The sequence below is a fragment of the Rhea americana genome, unplaced genomic scaffold, assembly GCF_003343005.1.
Source record: "Rhea americana isolate MKP2758 unplaced genomic scaffold, rheAme1 scaffold_12, whole genome shotgun sequence".
In the NCBI taxonomy this organism is placed as follows: Eukaryota; Metazoa; Chordata; class Aves; order Rheiformes; family Rheidae; genus Rhea; species Rhea americana.
In genome coordinates, this window is record NW_028185261.1 from 5,947,915 (window position 1) to 5,971,721 (window position 23,807).

A 23,807-nucleotide genomic window follows, 5' to 3' on the forward strand; every position below is an offset into this window, starting at 1 on the left:
TGGCATGCAAAAACTTACCTGTAATTGCCAAGTTTAAGTTGTATAAAATTCTGGGTTAGAGAACAGTAGTGTTGTCCATKGAAAATAAAAATACTGCTGTTTTACTGAGCTGAGTTCCCGTAGTAGTGATTTTGAGAATTCATTCAGGAGACCCAGAGGTAACTTTTTTTTTCCCTCCCTCATGCACTTACTGTTAGTGATTTGGCAGTGGCAGGGAAGACTGGTCTGTTCTAGCTTCAGTTTGGCAGCAGTTCAAATATGGATTTCCTTACTATCTGTAAGGATTGGTTTTTGAAATCATAAGTCTGGATTCTGAAGCTTTTGGCTTTCTTAAGAGGTGAAGAGCTTGCCAGACTWCATTAGTATAGTATCAGATAGTGTTCACTAGAACTGATTTGTTTTGGCAGTTTCAGATAGCTTTGGGGACAAATCTGGATTTAGGTGAGAATTCCTTATTTTTTGTTTTTGGCCAAAGGTGATTTAGTAACTAAACTAATAATCATGTTTGYCTTAGATTTCTGTCTAGGTAGATCAACGTGTCTCCCCCTCAACAGCATGAAGTCTTACTGTTTCATTCCAGAGTTAAGGCTTTTGTAGAACACTAGTTTCTAGCTGGGACTGAACATTAGTTTCCTGTAACAGTTGCTATGAACTGGTAACTTTCATTCAATAAATAAAGTCTTGTAAATTAAATGACTGAGAGAAACACTGCTATCCTGTGTTTCAAAGTTAATTAATTATAGCTAGCTACTGATGGGAAGATATTACACCTTTCTTTCAGGAACCTAGACCCAGATCATCAAATTACTGTTTTTATGGGTGCCAGATTTGTCTAGAGTATGAACTACTACTGTGTTTTTGGAATTGCTTTAGGGCCATTTGATATGCTGGTAGCTGYACTGTGTATGCTGTGTGCAGGGAGCACCTGTCAGTGTTGTGCTTTCCAGGAGCAAGGGAAGTCTCAGTAGCTGGGTGTTAARCTACCTGATTAGTTATACTTTAAATTAATCTTACCAATGAAGGATAAATGCTTATTGGTTAAAGCATTAAAAGGAAGTAGATTGATGAAGAGCAGTTCTTCATCGTAAATAGTACGATGTTAATGGTGGATGTCTGGAATGACAGGCTGAGAAGAAACACTGAGTTATGCTTGCGAGCAGCTGAGGAGTTAATTGGAAATCAGTTTCTTAAATCTGTTTTAATAATTTTCTTAAATTGCTCTTATGTTTGAAGATTTTGGCCTTTTAGCAGTTATTTTGTGACTCTGCTTCTCAGGGCTCCTTTCTGGTTAGTTATTTCCAAAGCAAAAATAAGTTTGGCTACATTATGGCTGGTGATCTAACTTAATAAAACAGGGACTATAAAAGGGAAGGCAGAATTTTAAAATAATACAAAAGTAGATAACTAGGCAGCGAYTTTATGCAATGCCTTGGGTTCCTTTAAGTATTCCAATAAACTGGTGAATCTTGGAGTATTTCGTTATCTAATGCTTAAGTACTTAATGCTTTATTTCTAGCTGTGAATTATAGTGGAAGATTGATAATCTATCAACGTTTGTCCATACGTAGAAGATGGGTGGATTAATTTCAAGATGGAGGGTAAGTAAACCTTGTTACACTCTAATCTCTAGTTAGTTTAGAAGACTGGAGTTTCCAGGACGTGCTGATCTTAATTGCTTGATAGGATTCTTATAGTTCTGTATCTGTTCTTGATGGTTGAATGTTAATGCTGAAGCTTTCCTATAAATACACTGATTTAAAAGTGAGTAGCTGAGCAGGTATGAGACATAAGGACCAAGACTTCTGTTTACTTGCCCCCTCCAAGAACCCCAAACTATGTAGCTGGGTGGCTGTTCTTTCTTTGCATTGACAGGCCTGACTCTGGTTTGGTTAAAGTTAAAACTGTAGCTTTGTAAGTTTTTGCTTAATCTAAATACTTTTTCATAAGRATAGATATAGCAGTGTTTGTGACTAAAGAATGGTAGCTATTCTAGATGAAAATAGTTAAATTCAGAATATCACCCAGTATCTATTTTGAACATCAAGTGTTCTAGTAGATATGTAGACATCTGTAAGTCTGTCTTCCTTCCTATTTTTATTAGCTTGTATATTATTGAATGGAGTACTGAGTGTATTGGAAAGCTTAGGTCAGATGGGTTGTGAGGTTTTGTGACCACTCTCAACTACTGGCAGGTGTGAGTTGTTGAGCCTAGGCTTGCCTTTGCCTATTATAAATCTATGAGAGCTTCCTATACAAAGCTCCTTTAAAAGCAAGAGTTCAAGTAAAATGCTAGTTTTTGCATTACCATGGAAGTTGGGAGTCTTTCTATTATGTGGTGTAGGCTAGGCTACAGTCTTTGAGTTTGTGTCCTGAAGGCTGGAGGAAGGTAAATAAAGGCCTCATACCCCTGAGAAATGAGGTGGATTCCAGGTTTTTCCTAAGGGGAGCGTTACTGGAGATATATGCGATTGCATATAAGTCCTCTTATCACTTACAGCGTGTCTCATTGTGGAATGAATAATAGCAAAAGTTTGCTTTCAGAATGGGATTCTCTGTATATGTTCTTATTCTTAGCTTTTCCATCCTCATCAGTTGTTGTTTCGTTCCCTACCCACGCGTATGTTATTGTTGTACGTGCATTGTAGACTTTCATTTTGTGGTGGTGTAGAGGACCTTCAGATAACTGTTAAGTGATTTGTTAATAATGACAAACAGAAAGCCCTGAAGTAGGAGAACTCTTTACTTTCTGTGTAAAACAAATATGTATTAATCTGTTACGAATATGCGTATTCTTGTTTAGGAAGCTATTAACCTGAAGTAAACCTCAAGATGTTGAATGTTCTTAAGGTTAACATCTCTTCTTTCCTATACAAGCAGGCAAAGCCTTCCACTGTAGAAGTATTAGAAAAAATTGATAAGGTATGTCTTTGCTTTCTGTGGTTTTATTTGCTTTTGTTTAAAAATACATGTCCTTTTGCAAGCAGTGTTTTTTATACACATAATTTAAATTTCGTTGCAGTATTGTATGTAATTTTAATAATTATTCTGGTTAGACGTACTAGAAATTCTGTGTTTCAGATGCACTGCTACCTTTCTTTCCCTTACTGTTAATCATTAAAAAAACAAACACTGGTGCTGTACAGTACACCATAGGTTAAATAGGTATTTAGACAGCCTGAAAGGGGAATGAACATGAACCTGGCTTGATTAGGCAGTTTATAATGATTAAGTTCTCGTTTAATGTTCCCTAGAAAATGTCACTAAAGCAAAGTTTGACTCATCAAGCACATTAATAAAGCATCCATGTATATTTTTAAGTATTACAGTTCTGCCTATAGTAGCAGTAAGGAAGGTCATGGGCAGAAAACTGAACAGACAGTTCAGTAATCAGTTGTGATTCTAGTCAGGATTTGTGACAGTTCTGTCCTCTATTGGGAAATTAACTATTTTGAAATATATTGTTGATATCTTTTATTTTCCTTTTAATGAAAGTATGGGTACTTCTGTTGTTGCTTGAAATACAATCAAAATGGCAACACAGAGCATTGCTTGATCACTTATTAATATGCCAAAAGCATTGTTCAGAACTTCAGAATTTCATTCTTGGTATGAGGAAATACTGAGAAGAAAATATACTTGAGGTGACTGAAAAGTTTTGGAAATTTTGCATGTCAGTAAGGAAATATTAGAAGCATTTGAAATACCATAGATACTTTGCTACCTAAAACTTTCATGAGATRTGGTGGTAGCAGGCTTATATAACCATAGGAAGCTTGGTGTTCATAAGGTAGCTTTTCCCCTATCCTAAATTTACTAAATCCTTAAAATAGGAAAAATGTGCTAGTTTGTAAMATTACTTGTGCAGCAGTGCTGTGTTGTGAGTAAGGTGCAAGTGGCCCGTATAGCTTTTATATTGTGGTGTAGTTCTATGAAAGTTTTATCTGTTGGGTAAGCATTGTCATTATCAGACTGATGTGACTAACCTTAACAAACACTTAAGGTCAGCTTAAAACCACCAACTAACTTCATTAATAAGCTCAAACTCCCATTTATTTACAGGAAATACAGACATTAGAAGAATTTAGAGAAAAAAATCAGAGACTCCAGAAGCTTTGGGTTGGACGGCTACTTCTCTACTCTTCACTTCTTTATCTTATCACCTGTTTAATTGTGTATTTGTGGTGTCTTCCTGATGAATGGACAGCAAGGTTGATTATGACACTTCCATTTTTTGCATTTCCACTGATGTAAGTAAATATGCCTATTTTTTTTCCTAACCACTGTCTCTTTGAAAGAAGRTAGAAAATACATCTCAGCAGGGGGYTGGGATTGTTTTTGACAATTCTTGAGTTGTCATAACTTACTGAWTTTTTTTCTTTAAAATAAATTCAAATAGTTAGGCAGACACTTTCTTGGAGAGAAGTGTCTCTCTCGTGCCYGGGTTTAGTGTATAACTAAGTCTTACCTTCAACGTTAGCATCTAAAGTTACTTGGCTTATCAAAATTRTACTAGGGCTAAAAGGCCTGTATTTGAGCAGCTGTAAGGTAGTGTAGTACAAGTAGAATAGCATCACCTTAGGTTTCTTTTGCTACCTTTTTGGAAAAGTAATAGTATTAGATGAAAGTGACATCTATGTTGCCTGGTCATAAAATACAGCATATAAAATTGGGGAAGAAATACAAGAATGAGTGGAGAAACTGTTCTTGCAGATATTAGGTGAATGTTAACACAGAATCCACTTGAAAGWTCATCAGCCTAAATATGTTCAGGATCAGTTTTACCTAATTAGCTGTGTTTTTCTGGAAAATTCCTGACTTTTCTTCAACAAGAAATTTTCCTATTATCATTAGGTGTAAGGATTTCCTCATTGGAAGTGGGAGGAAACGTTGGCTACTTTTCACTGAGCTGATCTGACTGTTCTTCCTCATGAGCGGCTCTTTTTCTCAAAGGAAAACTTCATTTCTAAAAACAATCAGCCACCACCTCACTAAACACCTGCTTCCTGTGTACCTGCCTCTTTGTGCTCCCTCTTCCCTCCCCCCCCAAAAAAACCCAAAAAAACAAAAAAACAAAACAAAACAAAAAAACAGAACTGTACAGGAAGATGAAGCAGTCTATTGAGCAGCCTTTATGTAGGCTAGTCTATTATATTGGGGTGTGTGTGTGTATAATATGTATGTAACTAGTGTTCCATGTTAGTAACACTAATTTGCTGGGATGAAAATCATAAATACTGTTTACATTTGTGCAAAATCTTTGTGTGAAAACTTGACTTTTTGGTGTTAACTTTAGACTTGGGTGGCAGAGTCAAATGTAAATATTTAAGGCTTTGAAAGCTTGATTAGTGGCATGCATAACATAGCATGCAAAAACATATACCTGAGGATCCTTTCTGTATGTCATACTGTTATCCGTAATGTAGTAATATGTTGATATTACAGAATCTTGTAGAGCAAATACATCAGCAGCAATATCCTGACTGGAAAGAATTAATATAGAAGTTAAAACTCAATTTTGTCTTTGACAGAGCAATATAAATGACATTCTTAAATACAAAATTGGAGGTCTTTGTACGTGTATGTAAGCATGTAGAACGTGCTTATACTGATGAAGAAAGCATGTGGAAAAGGAAATATTACCAGCCTCCCTTCACTAGGTATTTTGAATTAGTATAGGAATTAACACTTTCATTTACKGAGGGTAATGGTTGGCTTCCAGTCCTGTGATGTGATTTTTTTTTTATTGTTGGATTTTTATTCTCCAGTTTTTCTCCARTTCTCATTTATTTTTTTGAATGGTGGGTTGCTGTAGTATTCCAAGTTAGTTGTCAGCTTAYAAGCATTCAGAATTACACTCTGGTTCTCTTATGACTTGCAACTGTTTATCTGATTTTCTCTTAAGCTATTCCCCTTCAGCTTTTTTGGCAGGTATGAATGGCAAGCAGCTGCCAGCTTGTCTTTGTTCTCGGTCAAGAGGTGACTCCATGTTGAAAGCCTGGTGCCACCCAGTACTAGCTCTAGAGATTTTTCTGCCCTAATCAAACTGGAATATGTCTGCCTTTTCCAGCTTGCAGTCAGTCACCAACTTATTTCTGCTGTAGGTCATTCCCTCAGAGTCTGAGCACGTTACTGATGCTGGTAGAGCAATTTAAATTCCAGAAATATATAGCATCATTAACATTACTGTATATTTAAATATCTGAGAAGTTGAGAAAAAATATTAGCATGCTAGAAGGATGCACTTCTTGAAGTAGACTAATTTAAATGCAAACTATTTTGTCTGGTTCATTTTAATTCTCAGATAAATGTATTTTCATTTTAAGGTTGTAAAGTGGATCTGAAATAGTCTACTGTTAAACTTTCASATAAGAGTTCTTAAAGAAGAAATCTAGAGTTTGCATTGTGAAGTTCTACTAGATACCTATTGCTTAGAAACACAGATTAGGTAGGGGAAGACTCCTGYCTTTATTAAATATACATAACAATACAAAACCAATGATGTTTTTGCTCATATAGCATATTTTTAAACAGAATTCAAACCTTTTAAAAATTTACTTCTATTGTTAATCTGTGGAGAGATGCATCTTGCATTGTTTAAGTTGGCAAAGCCATCCATATTCTCAACATAGCTATTCATTAATGGTTTGAGTGTGGAATGGAGTTAAACTACTTTCTCTGTGTTACTCTGACCTTGAATGGGTTATTTCACCTTTCGGTTGTCTTGACTAACTTGTTTTTTTTTCTTAACTTTTGAAAGCATTTTGAACTGGGTTACTGTTATACAAATGCAAAAGAGGTTCCTATGAATCGGTTGCTCTGTTTAAAACCTTGATAACATTTTGCTTGTTTTCTTATGCTAGCTGTTGTTCAAAGAATCTTCTTATCCTTTAGGACTTATTTCTTACTTAAATGAAATGTTACTACTTTAGTGTTTAATATGGTGCTCAGCACTAGAAGAATTTTGTGTRATATCCTTGGAAGGTCTGAAGTATGAGATTTGCTACGTGGCTTAAGCTGAATAAYTTACCAGGAAAAGCTTCATTTTAATCAGGGCAGTTCTAAGCTTTTAAAGAAATTAGGTCCTGATGATTGCAGAGAMCCCTTTCAAATGGAAAATTGACAGAAATCAATTTCTCTTTGTCTTAATAGCATAGGTAAACTGCTCTGAGTCTATTGAAACACAACTAAAACCAACGAATTCAGAGCTCTAAAATCAACAAGAGACAGGTCAGTTAACTGCTTGGAAGAGTTAACTGAGTGCCTGTACAATACTGTTATCTGATACCTTTAATTGGCATTGAATTCTTCCCACAAACCGCCTCAATTTTGAGCATTAGGTGGTAAGTTTAGTTTTTTGGTTAACTTTTATTATACTGTATGAAAAGTGATGACTAATTTTCAGCTAGCTGCATATACTTCAATTTTAAAAATTCCCAATAAACAACCTTTTTTAAAATCTGAAATATAGTATGTAATCAAATTGTCATAACCATTAATGATCTATTTTAAGATCATACTATTTTCTGCTGCTCAAAGTAATAGAGCATCTCTTATATGAGAAAAGACAAAGAGCTGGGACTGTTTAGCCTGCAGAGAAGTGTGTGTGATCTTATCAATGTGCGTAAGTATCTGAAGGGAGGGCGTAAAGAAGATGGGACCAGAGTCTTTTTCAGTAGTGCCCAGTGACAGGATGAGAGGTAGTGGGCACAAACTGAATTGTAAGAAGCTCTGTTTGAATCTAAGGAGAAAACATTCTAACTGTGAAAGCAACTGAGCACTGGAACAAGCTTTCTGGAGAGGTGGTGGAGTCTCCATCTTTGGAAATACTCAAAAGCTGTCTGAGCATGGTCCTGGRCAGCCTGCTGTAGGTGACCTTGCTTGAGCAGTGGGGTTGGACTAGATGATCTTCAGAGGTTCCTTCCAACCTCAACCATTCTGTGAAATCTGTAGTATTTTCTTCTACTCTGCTAGTCAGTGTTTTCTACTATTTTGTTTTGAAACAGATTTGTAAGAAAGATTTAGCAAGCTATGCTGTTGCTGCTTYCTTAATGTTTCTACCTGTAGTAGTAATGTTTCATTATATTTTAATAGAAACAGTTGGATTTTTAATTCAGATCAATCTGTGTGGTCAAGATACTAATTTCATTTAGTTTTCTATTTTAATATTGCTTGAAGATTTGTTCTTTGAGTTTGCAAAGGTAAATCTCATCTGGTAAGTCTTTTACATGAACTGTCCTGCTTCCTAAATGACTTAAGAAATGATTACTGTAATATGTTTTAATATAATTAACTCTTCTTTCTGTTTTAAAGAATCTGGTTTATAAGAACACTGCTCATTTTTTTCTTTTCCAAAAGGACTGAAAGGAATAGTAAGTATTTTTTTTTTAAGCATATGGAACTAATTGAGAATGAGACTTTCTATGCAAATGTAAATATTTTGATAATGTGGTTTCCAGGAGAAGAGTAGCCTTTTTGGTTGACACTAAAATGTTTAGCATTAGCTGAACTGTTTTTGCCACATGGTTCATGAGTGAATGTTAAAGAAACGGTTTAACCTCTCATTTTTCTTCACTGTAAAATCATGATAGCTTTCTGTCTTGCTAGGATGCTTTAAAGTGTGATTGAATAAAACATAGTGGAGATAAGAATGAGGGAAAAGAAATATAAATAGTAGTAATAGCAGTCATTCCTCTAATTTCATTTAGCAATTATTCTATCATCTTAATCTATTACATATAGAGATCTATAGCAGGAGAGTAATTTGTCAAGATTGGTTTTGTCAACATCACTTTTGGAATCCTTGTGAAACTTAACATTTACATTTGATATGCGAGTATAGGACATACGATTTTATGTACAAATAAAATTGTCAATGTATTATGTGAGATGCATTTATAAAGATGAATATGTATTTGCATTTTATGACTAGATTGGAAAAAATGTATGTACATTTTTCTAGTTTGCTTAAAAGCATTTACTGCAATTTTTAGCATCCAAGTAAGTCTAGTCCTTTTTGTTGAACTTGTATATACAACGCTTTAATGCACTCTGGAATATTTCAAAAGGAATTATTTGTGCATTGTTCTGGTAACTGGGTAAGAGTGAAGTGCYGCATTCAAAGATGAAAGTCCTCTATTTGGAAAGGAGAAATCAAACAGTACAAAAGTTAGAGCAGTAAAGCAGATCATCTAGGTAAGATAGTGAACTGCCAATTGAATAGCTTGAAGATGGTCTTTTATTCTGGGATGAGCGAATACAATGCATGGAGTCACTGAAGATTATTTAATACTTTAAAGGTCTGTGGATAACTACACAGTTCTTGGGAGCCATGCCCTGAAGTAGGGAAATACCTAATGAAACACTAGAACAAGTGATAATGAAAGATTACGGGATTCCTTTTCTAAGGTGGATCAGACAAACAACTGTTGAAACTTTACACTTATTTACATCAAAGTGGGGAAATGAAAGATCTTACATTTATTTACTTGATGCAGTGGTTTATTGTATCAAAGCAGGTTTGTAAATGACCACAAAAGTACAAACTGGTGTATGTTCCTTTATTTGTAATGTTTCTGTAGTAACTTAGTTCTCTAATCACTGAATATTTGCTTATTTAATTTGATTATTTAATTCAATAGTTCTCCATTGTTTGTTGTTGTAGTTTTCTGCTTTTGGGAAGGAGGGGAATCCTCAAAAGATGAGTTTAAAAAACATGTATATTTAAGAGTTTTTTTTTTAAAAAAAAAAAAATCTCAAATTCTTTCCTCTGTAAAGGAGGTAGAARACTGATGATGTCAAGAGAGTGGTTTATTTCAATGCTAGGAGCTTGGCATTCATTGAAAACTCATTGTCTTACAGGAAAATCTCAAATGCACTTGACTTTTCCCCCCCCCCCCCCCTTCTCATCCCTTCTTTTTAGAGATGAGATTAGGTGTTGTGGCTACTAGTTATAACAATGCCCCTTATCTTTAGTAGTGAGATGATCCTTTAGTAGCTTGTAAGACTAGGGTTTTGCTGTAGTCTGAAAGTATTGGAAGAGTGAAATCGAGGTTCAAATTTGAAACTTGAAATTGATCTAACATTTGAAACTAGCATGTGAAAGAGGCTTGCATGAAATATTAAAGCCAGTAAATCTGATACTCAGATACATTAAAACTTAGGCCTCAGGATTTTTCTGTACTCTGACTCATGAGATTAAGTGTATTTTGTCCATTTTTTACCAGTTTTTATGTAGGTCAAAACTGGGCTCTAGCTAGAATTGGCTTGCTTAATGAAGAAGTGGCACATAAAACTTTTTAATAGTTGCAAATGTAAAGTGACAGTACTGGGCTATAACTTACAATCTGCTTCAGGATTCAAGATTTACTTCCGTGAAAAACTCTGGTTGCTATACACAAAGCTTACTAACATGGGATTGCTTGTGGGCAGTTTGCAGCTTTGATCTCACAGGGCTAAACTAATGTTCAGAGTATATGCTGAAGTTCTCTCATAATATAAAAAGTAATATGCATGTATATTTCTCTTCTAGATGATGCATTGGAAGATTTAAAATCTCAAAAGAAAAAAATAGTAAGTAAAACTTCAAGTAAAGCTAGTTGTTGTCTGCTTACGTGTTTTTACATCTTTAGAAATTGAGGTTGGTTGTAATATATAGATGAACTGAGGGGAAGAGGAACTGTTACCATTTCTTTTCTGTACATTTTTCAGGTACAACACACAGTTTTCTCTATGCAAAATAGAGAATAAGTGTATGAGAATAAGTTGCTATTTCAACTCTGTTAGGTAATTCAGTCTGTTTAACCTGAAAGTGAAAATGTGTACTTTAACCTACTCATTGCTGACTAATTCTTTTACTTTAGGGTTATAAAAGGTATTAGGTGTTACACCGATTTAAGAACATAGCATATAATTGTGTTTTTAATAGTAGCTTTATCACTTAATTTCTTGTTCATATATAGCAGAAAGGACTTCTGTTCTTGTCTAGTTTCACTTTTTTCTTCAAGTAATAGATTGTTGATACCTCAGTGCATTGCTATTTCCCATTTACTTATTTTTTGGTATTATCTATTTCTTTGATTACATTCTTTCCTCCTGAAAATGTATTTTCTGTCTTATCCCATCTGTTTTCATGAGCTCATCTATTTTATGAGCTGTGTGAATGAGTTAACAGTACAAAACTGGTGTATACCAGGTTTTTGCTTCAACTGATCAACATCTAATCTCAGTAAGATGAATTTTGAAAGAAGATTCCAAGTATTTGACTTGTACTCTTCGAAAAGCTTGTAAGATTGAAGGCTATTTCATGTCTATTTAATCATAAAATAAGGAAAGAAGTTCTCTATTTAACCATGTTGCTGGCTTCATCTCTTACCTTGCAGTAGAGATATAATAATAAAAAAAAMCCCTGAAATTTGAATTATAAGGGTTTATTGTTAATGAGCATCCTGAAGCAGAGAAGTCTATGTAATAACTATCAAGGAAGGAAGTGTGATTTTTTTTTTCCTTATCTTCCATTTTTTTAATCACTGTTAAAATACAGATGTAAAAGCAATAGCCTATATCCTAATTATGTAACTGTCCTTTGGTAAAGAGGATTTACTAAAACTTTATCTCCTAATCTGTATATTAGATTATATATATACATATACACACACATCAGACTTCTGTGGTTGAAGAGATGGTAGAGAGGTGTCAGAAGCGCYTACGTTTTCTGAGAATGGAATAAACTGCTAAATTTTTAACTAATTTCAATTAAATAGTTCTCATAAAATTAGATTAATCTTTCCAATTTACGGAGTTGCTTTAGAAGAAAAATTCTACAAGCAGAAGCAGCACTAGAAAACAAAACAGCTTTTGAGCTTTTGTAGTTTTAAATTTAACACCTTCTACATTCCGGTTAAGTTACTTTTCAGTAATCATGTAAGTTTTACTGTAGAAGAACAGTAATGTCAAACTTATGTGCAAGATTAACACCCTTAGAATATAAGACAATAATTGAATAAAGAATTTAAATTAGGAAAGAATAAGAGCTGATTTATAATGGAGAGTTTATTTTACTATAGTCTAGAAATTGATACTATTAAAGCATGAAGATAATGTTTCTCATGAGAATGAGGCAAAATTATATATTGCATGAGAGCAGGCAGTAGTTAAAACAGCTGTGCCAATGTTCTGTGAACAGTATAGAAATTGCAGTGTAACTATGAGGAGGTGAAAGCTTAAAATGTAGATTTAGTAGGATATAGGCATGTCCARCTTTAGTCATTAAAGCCAAACTACTAAGCAGAACTGTTAAAAACAGTCCTGAGTATCTGTCTAGCCCAGGAAATCCAACAACTTGCAATCTTTCAATCTGAGGGGCAGGGTGGGGGAAGTGGATGATTATCTCCAGATCTGGTAGGTATCTAAATCTAGTTCCTTGCTGAAGGCTTATTGTAACCTCTTGAATCAGAATGTCAGTATATTTGACTCAAAAGATTTACCCAGGAGTTTTATTATTATTTAAAGGTATTCAATTAAGCATTAAAATTTGGTCATCATATATGAAACCTAGCATGTTGAAATGAGCTGAAAGTAGATGCAGGTAATGAGACAGAATTAAAGTTGGCTCTTGGATAAAAACACTTTTGAAATTGCATTATGTAATAACTGTTTTAGATGCTGTTCAGATCCAGTTTCACTTTAGTTTCATTTTCTTAGTCTCATCTATGGCTATGAATAACTGTAGTAACTCCTGCTTTTTAATGGAAACTTCTTCACTAAGCAAAATAATGGGAATGGTAGGAGGTAGGGGGTCACTTTTCCTGCTGTTAGACTCTGACTTGCTACTGAATTTGCAAGTAGAAGTAGTGACTAAGAAATTTATATCATGATCCTCAAAGGATCTGGGGCAAGTAATTTAAGTGTTACCTGTTCATTTGTAATGCAAATAGTTGTCCAGACACTGACAGTCTGCTACAAAAGCTGTTTTTTACCTTATTGAAGCTCAGTCACTTGATTACTGGTAAACTCTTATATTAAGACAATTGACTATTCTTAAAAAGTGTCCTTTTTAACACGTAACACGGCACCTGTGTTTTCTATAGAGGCGTGCAGTCCATCTTTTCCTTAACAACCTTACTTACATACTGGAAAGTATCAATATTGGAGTCAGCTCCTGTTTACTAGATGTACCCTGGTGGTGTGCAATTAGTTGGTTGATAGAACCTTCAGTTCTGTTCAAAAAAGTCAATTTTTGATATTAATYGTGTAGTTTTGATTAAAAGCATCTGACATTAAAAATACAGATGCTTCATCTTGAAATGCCCATTAATATTGTCTATAGTATGTTCTGAGTTGGAGTTTAATACTTTTCCCACAGATGAACTGAGTCTCTGCAGTACTGTTTTTCTAGTGAGTGGTTCAGAACATGTTGAGTACTTCTTTATGGCATGGGAGGCCAGATTGAGTCCCTTAGCTATAATTACAGAACTACCTGAAGATGCAGCTTTTTTCTACTTAATCGCAAGGGAAATACTGGTTATGTTCATGATTGTGTAGCTGCCGTTTTGGCCCTTGGAGTTCTCCATGTGAGCCCTTAAGTCCGAACGTGTATAGAGGAGCAAGTTCAAAGGCTTACACATCTTAACCATGCAAGGGCATGGGATGTGTTAAGCTTCTGCAGGTGGGATTTGGTGGAGACTTTACCTGAAGTGGCAGTCTTAAAAAGATGGGATAATTTTTAGCTTGATGACAAAGTTGCTAAGATAGCGTAGCAATTACTCTGCTGATACTAGAATTCAACTTTGCTGAATTTTGCTCAGCTACTTGGTTATAGTGGTCTGAATGGAATATTAGGTTTGTACAGTCTTTCTAGCCATTTCAAGTAAGACTTTTTAAGGTTTTCATCTGTTTATTACCCAAGAAAAACAAAATGTCTAATTTCAAGCCTTCTTTGGAGTTATTTTAAAAGCAACATACAAAATTTGCTATGGAATACAATTTGAATGAACTTTGTGTGCCAGGCATAGAAGACTGCAGATATTTTTGATAACCTTCCATATATGACAAAAATTTTGTTTGGAATTAACCACCTTGCAAACCTACTCTTCTCTATATGGTATATCTTAGCCTACTGAGAACTTGCAAGCTGAAGCTCAATCTGTAATGAAGAATCATTTTTACTGAGAGGTGATTGGATTGCAGTGTTCACAAAAAGTTATTTGTGTTTTTTACCAAAACACAAGATTGTAAGATATACCCTGAGTATATACTAATTTTATGGATTAAACTGTTTATTTCCTATTTTAAGGCATCTTTGCKCTATGTGCTTACCTATCTTATAGTAGACTGAAACAAAGCTTATAGCTCTCCAGCTGTGTTTGATACGCCAAGTTGTTTAGTTTGGGAWCTTATGTGGTGATATGAAGAATAAGCAATCTGCACTGTGTCAGTGCTTCAAATTTCCAGTTGCTAGCTTGCATTACAAGAAGCTTAACATGTATTACTCTTCAATATAAGTAACTGATATAGTTGCTGCAGGAATTCTGTTTACTTGCCAATTGGAAAGGAGGCCATCCATGCAATTATTCATAGGAGAAAACATGGTACATGACCATGTTTCTTTATTAAGATATGGTTAATTCCATAAAAGACTTTGAAAATCCATGGTTAGGGAGCTATTAACAGTCATAGATATTTCACTTGTGAGTCTGGTTACTGTGCATTTCAACTGGATAATAATAGACTGTGAATTAGTCTTTGGCAGAAAGTAGAAAGCATTTTTGTGGGAAAAATTTTGGAGCTAAGAGTATTATGGAAAAGATCAGGAGGAGTCAAGCAGTTCTCTGTTAGTGAGCCAGTGCTCAGAACTAGGTTTGTCTTTTCTGAGGTGACGTCTGTAGGTTCGGTGCATGATCCAGGAGTTGGTATGTTGATTTKCATTTGTAAGTGAACCTGCTATGGCAGTGCATAAGCCAGCTTCTACTGTGCAAATTGAGATAAATATCCAGATTTTTATGCACTTGAACCTTTTTTTATATCTAGTATTTATACCAATTTATTCAAAGACTAGGTAAGGTCTGTGACCTGTTAGATTCCGTGTTTGGTATTGTCAGCCATATTCAAATCAGTTCTAAAAAAATATATCCCAGAAGTCCAACCGTGGGAATTGACATTTTCTGTAAATTCTCAAGAAGGGCAGTTGTGCAACTGTTACTGCTCAGATTCAGCTTTACTAGAATTGTGAAGCTATGCATGAATTTCAAAATATGAGTAACTTCTTGAAAATATCCATTAATTTGAAAATATGAAGAATAACTAGGTGACATCTGAATCATGTGATGAGCTGAATTTTTCCATGTCAAAATAATATATATTATTAACTTTGTAAAACCAGTAATACATGAATAATTACCATCCTTTTAGTTACTGGTTCAGAAAAAAAGCATAGTAAATAGTGTCAGGGGATTGTGGAATCCTTTTTTCTTTTCCTAAATATCATCTTGTCCTGCTAAAGGTTATTCCTCACTTTCTTTTTGACTACAAAGAAGGGACCCAAAAAGACTGTGTGCTTTGTTCATTAGTGATGTAGAGGGACTTGGGATTCTTACTTTGGTTTGGTGGCAAGGTTTGGATGCTGATTGTCAATGCTAACCCTTTAATGTGCGGGGTTATCTATGGGTTCCACCTTTGAGTAATAAATACTCTTTCCCCCATGTTAGACCCTTAATTCTGATCTTGTTAACAGACTTTTTTACGAAGTTACTGGGTGAAATCCAAAGTCCTGCTGAAATACAAGTTTAGGAAATTGATTTTTTTTTTTACTTCCCTATTCACTCCCTTTTCTTTCAGCTGTCCTTAATTAACAGCCTGTATAGTATCTTGCCTTAAATGTCTGCTAGTGTGTGTAGGAGTGAGCTATTAAATGGATACTGCAAATCCATTAGTTRGAGTGAATTTTATTTACAGTTTGAAGTCTATGTAAAGGTAAAACCACCACAATATATCTATATAGCACAAAATGACTGAAATCTTGGTTTCTCATTTGCAAAATAATGACCTAAAAGTTATGTAAACGTGCATTATTTGTTATTTTAGCAATGATAGATGGGTTTGAGAACTTAATTCTTTGACCACTGACCTTTTCTGTTTCACTGTTTATGCCAACAACCAAACTTAAACAAACAGCCTCCTCAATGTGAATGTGGCCATTGATCGGCATATCTAGAGGGAAAAGTCTCTTTAAGCTATTGTAAAATGTTAGCTATTTGTCATAACTTCAGCTATTTGTGGCTTAAAGTTAAGCTGCTCCTAATGTTGGTTATTAACCACTAAAATGATACTTTACTTGTGATTATTTTTTTTAATTAAGCCTGTGTATTAGCTATAAAACTGCTTGAGTGCATTGTAAATAAAATGCTGTAATAATGAAGTGCTTTAATTATGCTTCCTGAAATATGCATAGTTCTCAGTAAATTTTTTATTTAAATTYTTAACATGTTCACTTTTTTCTGAAAAGCAGTTTGATTCACTGTAAAGGTGGAGATCCAGCCTTTAAAGTCATTTGAGCAAATTCCATGGCTGTTCTCTAGTTAGTGAGTTTTCATAGTATTTGCAGCAAGCTAATTGCTTCTGCTAATAAATAATCTAAAATCAATGCTGACAGCAGTTAACTGGCCCAGAGACTTTATTCTGTAAAGCACTTGGTTAACAACCTTCCTTAAATTAATAGCATTAAGTGCTATGAGGAAATAAATCTAAGGAATTGCCTGTCATTCGCTTGTCATGTCTAATAACTTCCAATAATGATGGCTGATAGAATTTTGCACATTCTATTATTGAAGTTGGTGCATGTAATTATTCTCCTCATTATATGTAAACAATTAACAATATTTGGTGTTTCCTTGCAATAAAGCTGTTAAATACAGGTGGCCTATTAAAGCTTAGTACCTTTTCCTTAAAGCAAAATTTCATTTCCTTTTGAGTACAGTAAATATGAAGGTGTCTGAGCATGACACTGGTTCATTGGTATGATTTCCAAATTTGGTAACTTTGTTGCCAGTAGTGGGAGGTGATAAAGGGGGGAAATATTTTGAAGAATTCTCTTTTGACGTGGAACTCTTTGCTTCCAGCTTGAAGAAGTAATGGAGAAGGAAACCTACAAGACTGCAAAATTAATTCTTGAGAGATTTGATCCAGAATCAAATGCAAAGGTATTGCATTGCAAATGGTGTTGATACTGCCTTAATATAAAAAAGACCATGGAGCTGGACATTTGCATGATGTAATTTATAATTAATTGGCAGGAGGCTGAGCTCCCATCTGCTGGAACATCTGCAACCCCCAGACCTGGACAAGGTAATAGCCCTGTAAAATGGCTGCTCTTTAGCATAGATGCTCATCTTTCATAGTAGTATCTGCTATAGAAGTCTCTCTGTGATAAACTTGTAGGTTGATAATCTTTTCTAGGGTTAGTAGACTGTTTGTTAAACTGTACCCATTAGTGTTTTTTATTTTTCAAATAATGCATCAAAGACTGATGCTATTCCACCTAGCAGAATGCTTGATGCTGATGCATAGAGAAGCAGATCCTTGCGGCCTGCTGAATATTTACTCCTAATTTTTCTAGAATACTGAATGGCTATCGGAAATATTATGTAATGTTCATTGGCTTAGCTTTTCAATTCTATTACTGTTTCTTTCTAATCAGACATTACTAATGCAGCCTTTAAACTACTTTTATGTAGTGGATAGAGAGATACCACAAAGCTAATGCAGAAATCAAATACTTTCTAGATGCTAAAAATGAACAATTCTTTACTACTTTAGATTGTCACATTTAAAGATGCTGTGGCATAAAAGAAAAAGAAATGGAAATAAATTGCAACATGCATTTCAATGAAGCCTTGTTTCTAGATTACATATAGAGATTTATAGATTGAGAAGAAATAAAGGTCTCTTCCCCACCCTAGCAGAGTGTTTGCATTGAAAACATCAGCTGCAAATTTTGGGGGGAATAAGGTTGTGGATATTTAATACAAAGTACCTTAAGCTTTTCTCAAATTTAAGTATGACATGCTGTAGTTAGTTGCAGTAATATTAATACTTCTAGCCTAAAGGCTTTGAAGTACCTGAACTCATTTGTGTTCATCTTTTCACTCTTGAAGTGCCAGTTTTGATGAGTGCATGGCAACTGGATTTACTAACAATGGTGTTCTGTAAGCTTTTTTCTGCATGGCCAAATGTACTATTTTGTTCTTCTTGCTTTACTTGAAATTRTCATTACCTGTCCTTACTTGTTGATGTTCAGTGAGTAGTTGCAGTGTGGTGTGTTCACAGTCAAGTTTTTATCTTTTTCTAGTAGGCACATCAGCTTTTCTTTAAGTTTGCTCCTTACCTGTCACTTGCATCGTTCTAGTTCTGTAGCATTCATGCATTCTTAAGGCTGAGGGCCCATTCTGTCACAGTATTTTGTTTTTCCTTGGTATAGGTCATGGGTTGTTGCCAAGAATTTTCTGTCATACCTGTAATGTTTAGGTAGAATATTTTTTAACTTATGCTTCTTCTCAGTAAGATGCATTAGAAATCAGCTCCAAACTAAGGTGACATTTATTTGTAGGATGCAAGTAACACTGGCTATAGAGAATGAAACTTCCTGGAAATGTTCTTACTTAGAGATCTGGAGATCTTCAAAGATGTAATACATTCAAAGATATCTGTGAAAGAGTAGCTGTCTGTAGACATAGACTAGCATATTAAATCCCTAGTTTTCTGTAGGACATAGTTGTAAATGTATTGGGACTTAGCTTTCGGTTAATGTTATAGTAAATTCTTTTCACTGTGTCTTTCCTGGGGCTGAAAATATACATCTAAGATTAGTTTATGGATAAGTTGTTAATTTTAATTTGTGGTAGCTAAGATTAACTGCAGCAAAAAACCTAGAATAAAAATGTAGATACTGGCATGTACTGATTATGTTTTGGATTAATTAACTATAAATCAAATGGACAGTGAAGTCTTTAGTCATCCTGGCTTTTTTAAGAGATTGTCAGCATTCTTGAAGATTGTGAAAAGTGATATTCTTTGTTTCTGTGGCAGACTGAGATTAGCAGTGGTGACAATTAAGTTGCTCTATCTGTAATAGCTAGTCTTGCGTATGTTTATAAAACATAGKACGCTTGCTTTTCGTACAAGGTTCTGAAATAGTCAAAAGCTGATCGATTGGGTCCAGCATGTAGTACGCTGATTTTGACTGGACTGTTAGTAGCAGGAATATGAGAGAGTGCTTCTGAGAGAGCTGAATTAAAAGCATATCTGGAAGAATGGCACTGTAGGCTGTGGCCTGTGTTAGTAAATGTGGTAGAATAGGAATAGATTTGTAGAATGAAATTGTTGCTGAGGAGTTGTCTGAGCTTTTCTCAAAGGAGAGTGAAAGATGACCAACGCATGATCATTTTGGACTCAATGTATATGAGGCAGTTGATGAAAAGTTAGTTGGTATGTTTTTAACTTAGCTGAAACTTGTAAACTTGTGATTTCCACTGCAATTACTACAAAGATTTAGTGGATCAGAATTAGAGAGTAGTTTGTTCTCTGAAAAAAAGATTATAGTGCCCCAATATTCTTCCTTCTGGCTCTTAATTTTTGTGTCTTTTTTTTTGGCATTTTGACACCTATTAAATAATTGTAGTCTTGACTGAAGTTTCATGTGAATCTTGAGTTTGGGATTAAACACCTGGAAATCCAAAAGGAAAAGGAATTTGAAAGCCTTTAAAGTGCAGTTTGATCTGTTCAGAAATTTTGAGAATTAGAAATAAGCAGGTAGTTATTTAGTAATCTAGCTGTATCAAGAAAATGCACTTAAATTTCAACAGTGATATAAATACATATCAACAATATTCTGTTGTTGATAGCCGTTCCCTCAGTTGTGTTGATACAACTGTTAGCAGGCCTGTAATGTAAGTGAGATCACTGCATAATCTTAAAAAGCAAGTGCTGATGACTGCAAGCTGAGAGATATGTGAGTGCATCAGAAAGAAGGAAGAAAATTCCAGAGCACTGGAACGGGTTGCCCAGAGAGGTTGTGGAGTCTCCTTCTCTGGAGATATTCAAAACCCACATGGATGCAGCCCTGTCTAACATGCTGTAGGTGACCCTGCTTGAGCAGGGAGGTTGGACTAGATGATCTCCAGAGGTCCCTCCAACCTTACTGATTCTGTGAAAATTCCTAATTTTGCTACTAAATCCAAAAACATACTGACCTGCACTGTGCTCTTCCCTTGCACTAACACTGGAAAAACAATGCATTTTTTTTCTCTGCAAAAATAGAAGTTTTTGAAGTGAGGGAGAAAAATACGTATGCTCGTAAATGTGAAAGATATGGCTGTTCCACCATTGGCAATATTTGAATGTTCTTTAAGAACTCATATTGAATGATCAGTTGCGAGTTGCCCTTTTCATTAGTGTCTGCTTATGAGTCGGWATTCAGTGCAAGTGGACCTTGGTGGTCTCAGGATTTATTTAAGTTATTTATCTGTCTTTGTACAGGTGGTTTGCAGATGCACAAAGAATGTTTAGGAAAATCTGTCTCTTTATGCAAACACAGAATGCTTGAGGTTGGAAGAGACCCACTTGATCCCTACTTGAGTAGGGGGATTGGACTAGGTCTCCARAGGTCCTCAAGCATTCTCTGTTTCTGCATGGAGTTCTGTTTCAGACTGGAGTTACCAGAGTTGTCTTTCTCTTTTTGGTGGATATTAATCCTAATTAAATGTACAGATAAGTAGACAAGAAAACAGCATACATGTGGTACCAGTTCATGGCTCTAGATTTTGGCGACTTTCCCAAATGAACTTCTGTTTGACCCACTGATCAGAACTCTTCCTTACCTGGCATAAGCTGACATCACCCCAGCCCCCACTGGGGCAATCGTATAATAAATAAATGGGATTATATATTATGGGGTAGTACTTTATTTTCAGGGACAGGAATCATTCTGAAGTTCAGCACACCCATCTATCTCCTGTGGCCAGGCAACTGCTGGTGGAATTCTAAAGTGCCTGTTAAGAATTTAAAGTCTCCTAGTTGTCACAAAATCAACAGATTAAAATCTCTAATCTTGCAACTCTTCAAGAGGATTAAGTTAAAGTCCAGTTCTGATAAATTTCATTTGTCAAGGTATCTAAGCAAGCTGATTGCAAATAGGTGGGTGCTGGAAATGGTGTTACTCTGTAGGTTTAGGTTTAAATGCTCTTTTGGGTATGCCTTTTATAGACTGTGTTCTCACTTGTTAACCATGTGAATGTCTGCAGTCCTGAAGGGAGAGTTAAACTTCAGGTTGATTTGTTGTGTTAGTATATTTCAAAAGCTCTGCAATTGGAGGTGAATAGGTRTAGTGGATGATAGCAGAACCTGCTCCTGAGCATGGTTCGTTTTGGTAAACTTGTGTGTAAGTATAATGGAACTTCAAGTCTTTGTATATTTGTATAATATCCAAACCTTAATGTTTTATTGGGATGATATTCCCATAGGTGTTAATGAGAACACTTTTTAGGTAAGAGCAGCTGAAGAAATTTAAGTGTGTGGTTTTTTTATATATRTATAACTGTGACTTAATAGTAACTCTCTGATAGTGGAGTGGGAAGAGAAAAGTAACTGCATTCCTTTAGAACCCATTCATGTTCTGTGATAATCCAGGCAAGTGTCCTGTTGGTAGTGTTGTTGAACAGAGTGAATGAAGTTGTATGACCTAGTAGCTTGTTCTGGTTCTGGAACTATTTTATTTAGCCAATCTGGAAAAAAAAATCCAATAACTCTGAGCATTTAGCCTAGATACTATAGACATTAGCAGAATAATTTTAGATCATGTGGAAGACAAAGGATTTGGAAGCATATTTAAACCGGGGGGTAAAAATAATGGTCAGTTCTGCTTCTGCATTGTTGGTTGAATCTAGCTGTTCATGGCTCCATATCTTCTGGTTTAGAGTATGCAATTGAATAGTAAGTATCTGCTAACTTTCTTCTGGAAGACTGAGTGTATAAAAGTTAATGATCATTGCTATTAAAATACAACATTCTGCTTGAGTTTTATTTCTATGGCATACTTTGCAGGCAGCTGGTGGTCTTTGGTTATAAGCCTTTCTGGTTTTGTTTGACTAGGTTATTTCTGTGCTGATTAGAACAGCAATATTAATGTGCTTTAACTAATTTCTTGTTTATTATACTGCTAGATTTTAAATTCAGTATGCATGTGTTCTTGACAGAAATCCGTCAGAGGACCACCGCTCAAAGAAATGCTTCTACGCCTTCTTCAGCAACTGCTAGACAAGGCTCTCCAAAATCACCAGTTCCGGTAACAGCATCTCCTGATCTGCAGAGAGACCTATCAGCTCTGAGCGGACCCCCAGAAAGAACTGTTGTGCCATCCGTGCAATCAAATGTTTTACCAAGACGCCCTGGGTCCCCTGCTACTTCAGTGCCTGGAATGGGTAAACAGAGCACTTAATGTTATTTACAGTTTATATTGTTTTCTCTGGTTACCAATAAAATAGGCCATTTTCAGACAGTATGGAAATGGCATTTCATTTGGAAATAGCAGAGCAGTTATCTGATTAAGTGGGAGTTCCATATTCAATTAGCCATAACTCTTTACAGCTGGCACCTTTTGATGCTGAAACCTATTGCCTGAGCTCATTTAACTGTTATGGCTTCTTTGTTTAAATGGCAATAAAACTTTGCAGTATTCTGTAGTCAACAATATAGCATACCTTTTTATGTCCTTGGTTTAGGGGAGCTCTACATTTATATAAATCAGGTACAGAGAATGCTTTCAGAATACAGTCATGTTTCTCACTAAACCCTGCACATATTTTCTAACATGCATCTTGACATTTATTTAAATTTTTGTTCTAGCAGAGATTTTAACGTAGCATAGATTAAAGTTTAAAAAACTGAATACTCTGGAAAAGTTGTCTTTGCCTTGTAGCTGAATTTTTCTAAAGTTGTGTGTCAGTTTGGTGCAGTAGTCAAAAGTTTAGCAACAGTTTGGTTGAGATCTTGTAGAAGTGAATGCTCTTCTGAATTAGTTTTGTACCCTGAAAATGCTTTTCCCTGGATTCTTAGCTCGTATTCAGGTTGGGTGGGTTTTTTCAAATCAAATGTGAAGAGAATTTCACACGAGGGATCTCAAAGTTAGCTTTGGGGGGATTTTGTTCTTGTTCTGCTCAGGGATAGTAGAACTGTATGGTYTAGTGCCAGGCCTTTCATTTGTTCTGGGATGTCTGGCAATTCTATCACAAGACAAAGGAATAAAACTATCTTGAATATAGAAAGGACACAACTTGCCAGAATTCTTTTGAACATTATTGTAATAGTTGTTTTTTTTTTCCTTTTCCCTCTTTAGGCAATGGTAAAGAATAGTTCTTGACTTGTGTCCCTGATTTCAACTTTAAGAAACTGAAGTCTTACTAGCTGTACTTACTTGCATGATACAATCTAAAAATAGGGCTGTACATAGTACATTGATACCCTCTCTCTCAGTGGAAAAAATTGGGCAGCTGGATTTCAAAATATCTATTCATAGTGCTTAGCATTGTGAATAAACTTGTCTTCTGAAGAAGCTGTGATCACTTCTTTGTAGAGTCTGTTAAGCCTTATTTTTTTGGTTAGTAACTGTTGATCTTTATGAAACTGCTAATACTGTTTTTCAGTCGTGAATTGAAATGTAAAGGTGAATTTAACAAATTTTGATCGTCTTGAAGGTATCAAAAATAAGCTGTTCACAGCAGGATACTGGGCATCTGATTTCAAATTAGTTTACTGAAACCTCT

The 23,807-nt window shown here is 35.2% G+C and overlaps 1 protein-coding gene across 4 annotated transcripts in view; it reads left to right on the forward strand.

Annotated features, from left to right (window-relative positions):
• The first annotated feature begins 1,502 nt into the window (after nucleotides 1-1,502).
• The window catches only part of LNPK (lunapark, ER junction formation factor), a 43,206-nt gene continuing 20,901 nt past the window's right edge, over nucleotides 1,503-23,807 (forward strand). For 3 of the 4 annotated variants that reach the window (XR_014897971.1, XM_085322672.1, XM_085322692.1), the window contains exons 1-8: nucleotides 1,503-1,598; nucleotides 2,875-2,919; nucleotides 4,060-4,247; nucleotides 8,311-8,369; nucleotides 10,529-10,569; nucleotides 17,112-17,192; nucleotides 17,286-17,337; nucleotides 22,242-22,466. Coding sequence is in view for 3 of the 4 variants with exons in the window: in XM_085322672.1 (XP_085178798.1) it covers nucleotides 1,572-1,598; nucleotides 2,875-2,919; nucleotides 4,060-4,247; nucleotides 8,311-8,369; nucleotides 10,529-10,569; nucleotides 17,112-17,192; nucleotides 17,286-17,337; nucleotides 22,242-22,466 (718 nt within the window). In the remaining variant the exon portion in view is untranslated. The remainder of the gene's footprint in view (nucleotides 1,599-2,874; nucleotides 2,920-4,059; nucleotides 4,248-8,310; nucleotides 8,370-10,528; nucleotides 10,570-17,111; nucleotides 17,193-17,285; nucleotides 17,338-22,241; nucleotides 22,467-23,807) is intronic. The other variant, XM_085322684.1, reaches the window with a different exon arrangement.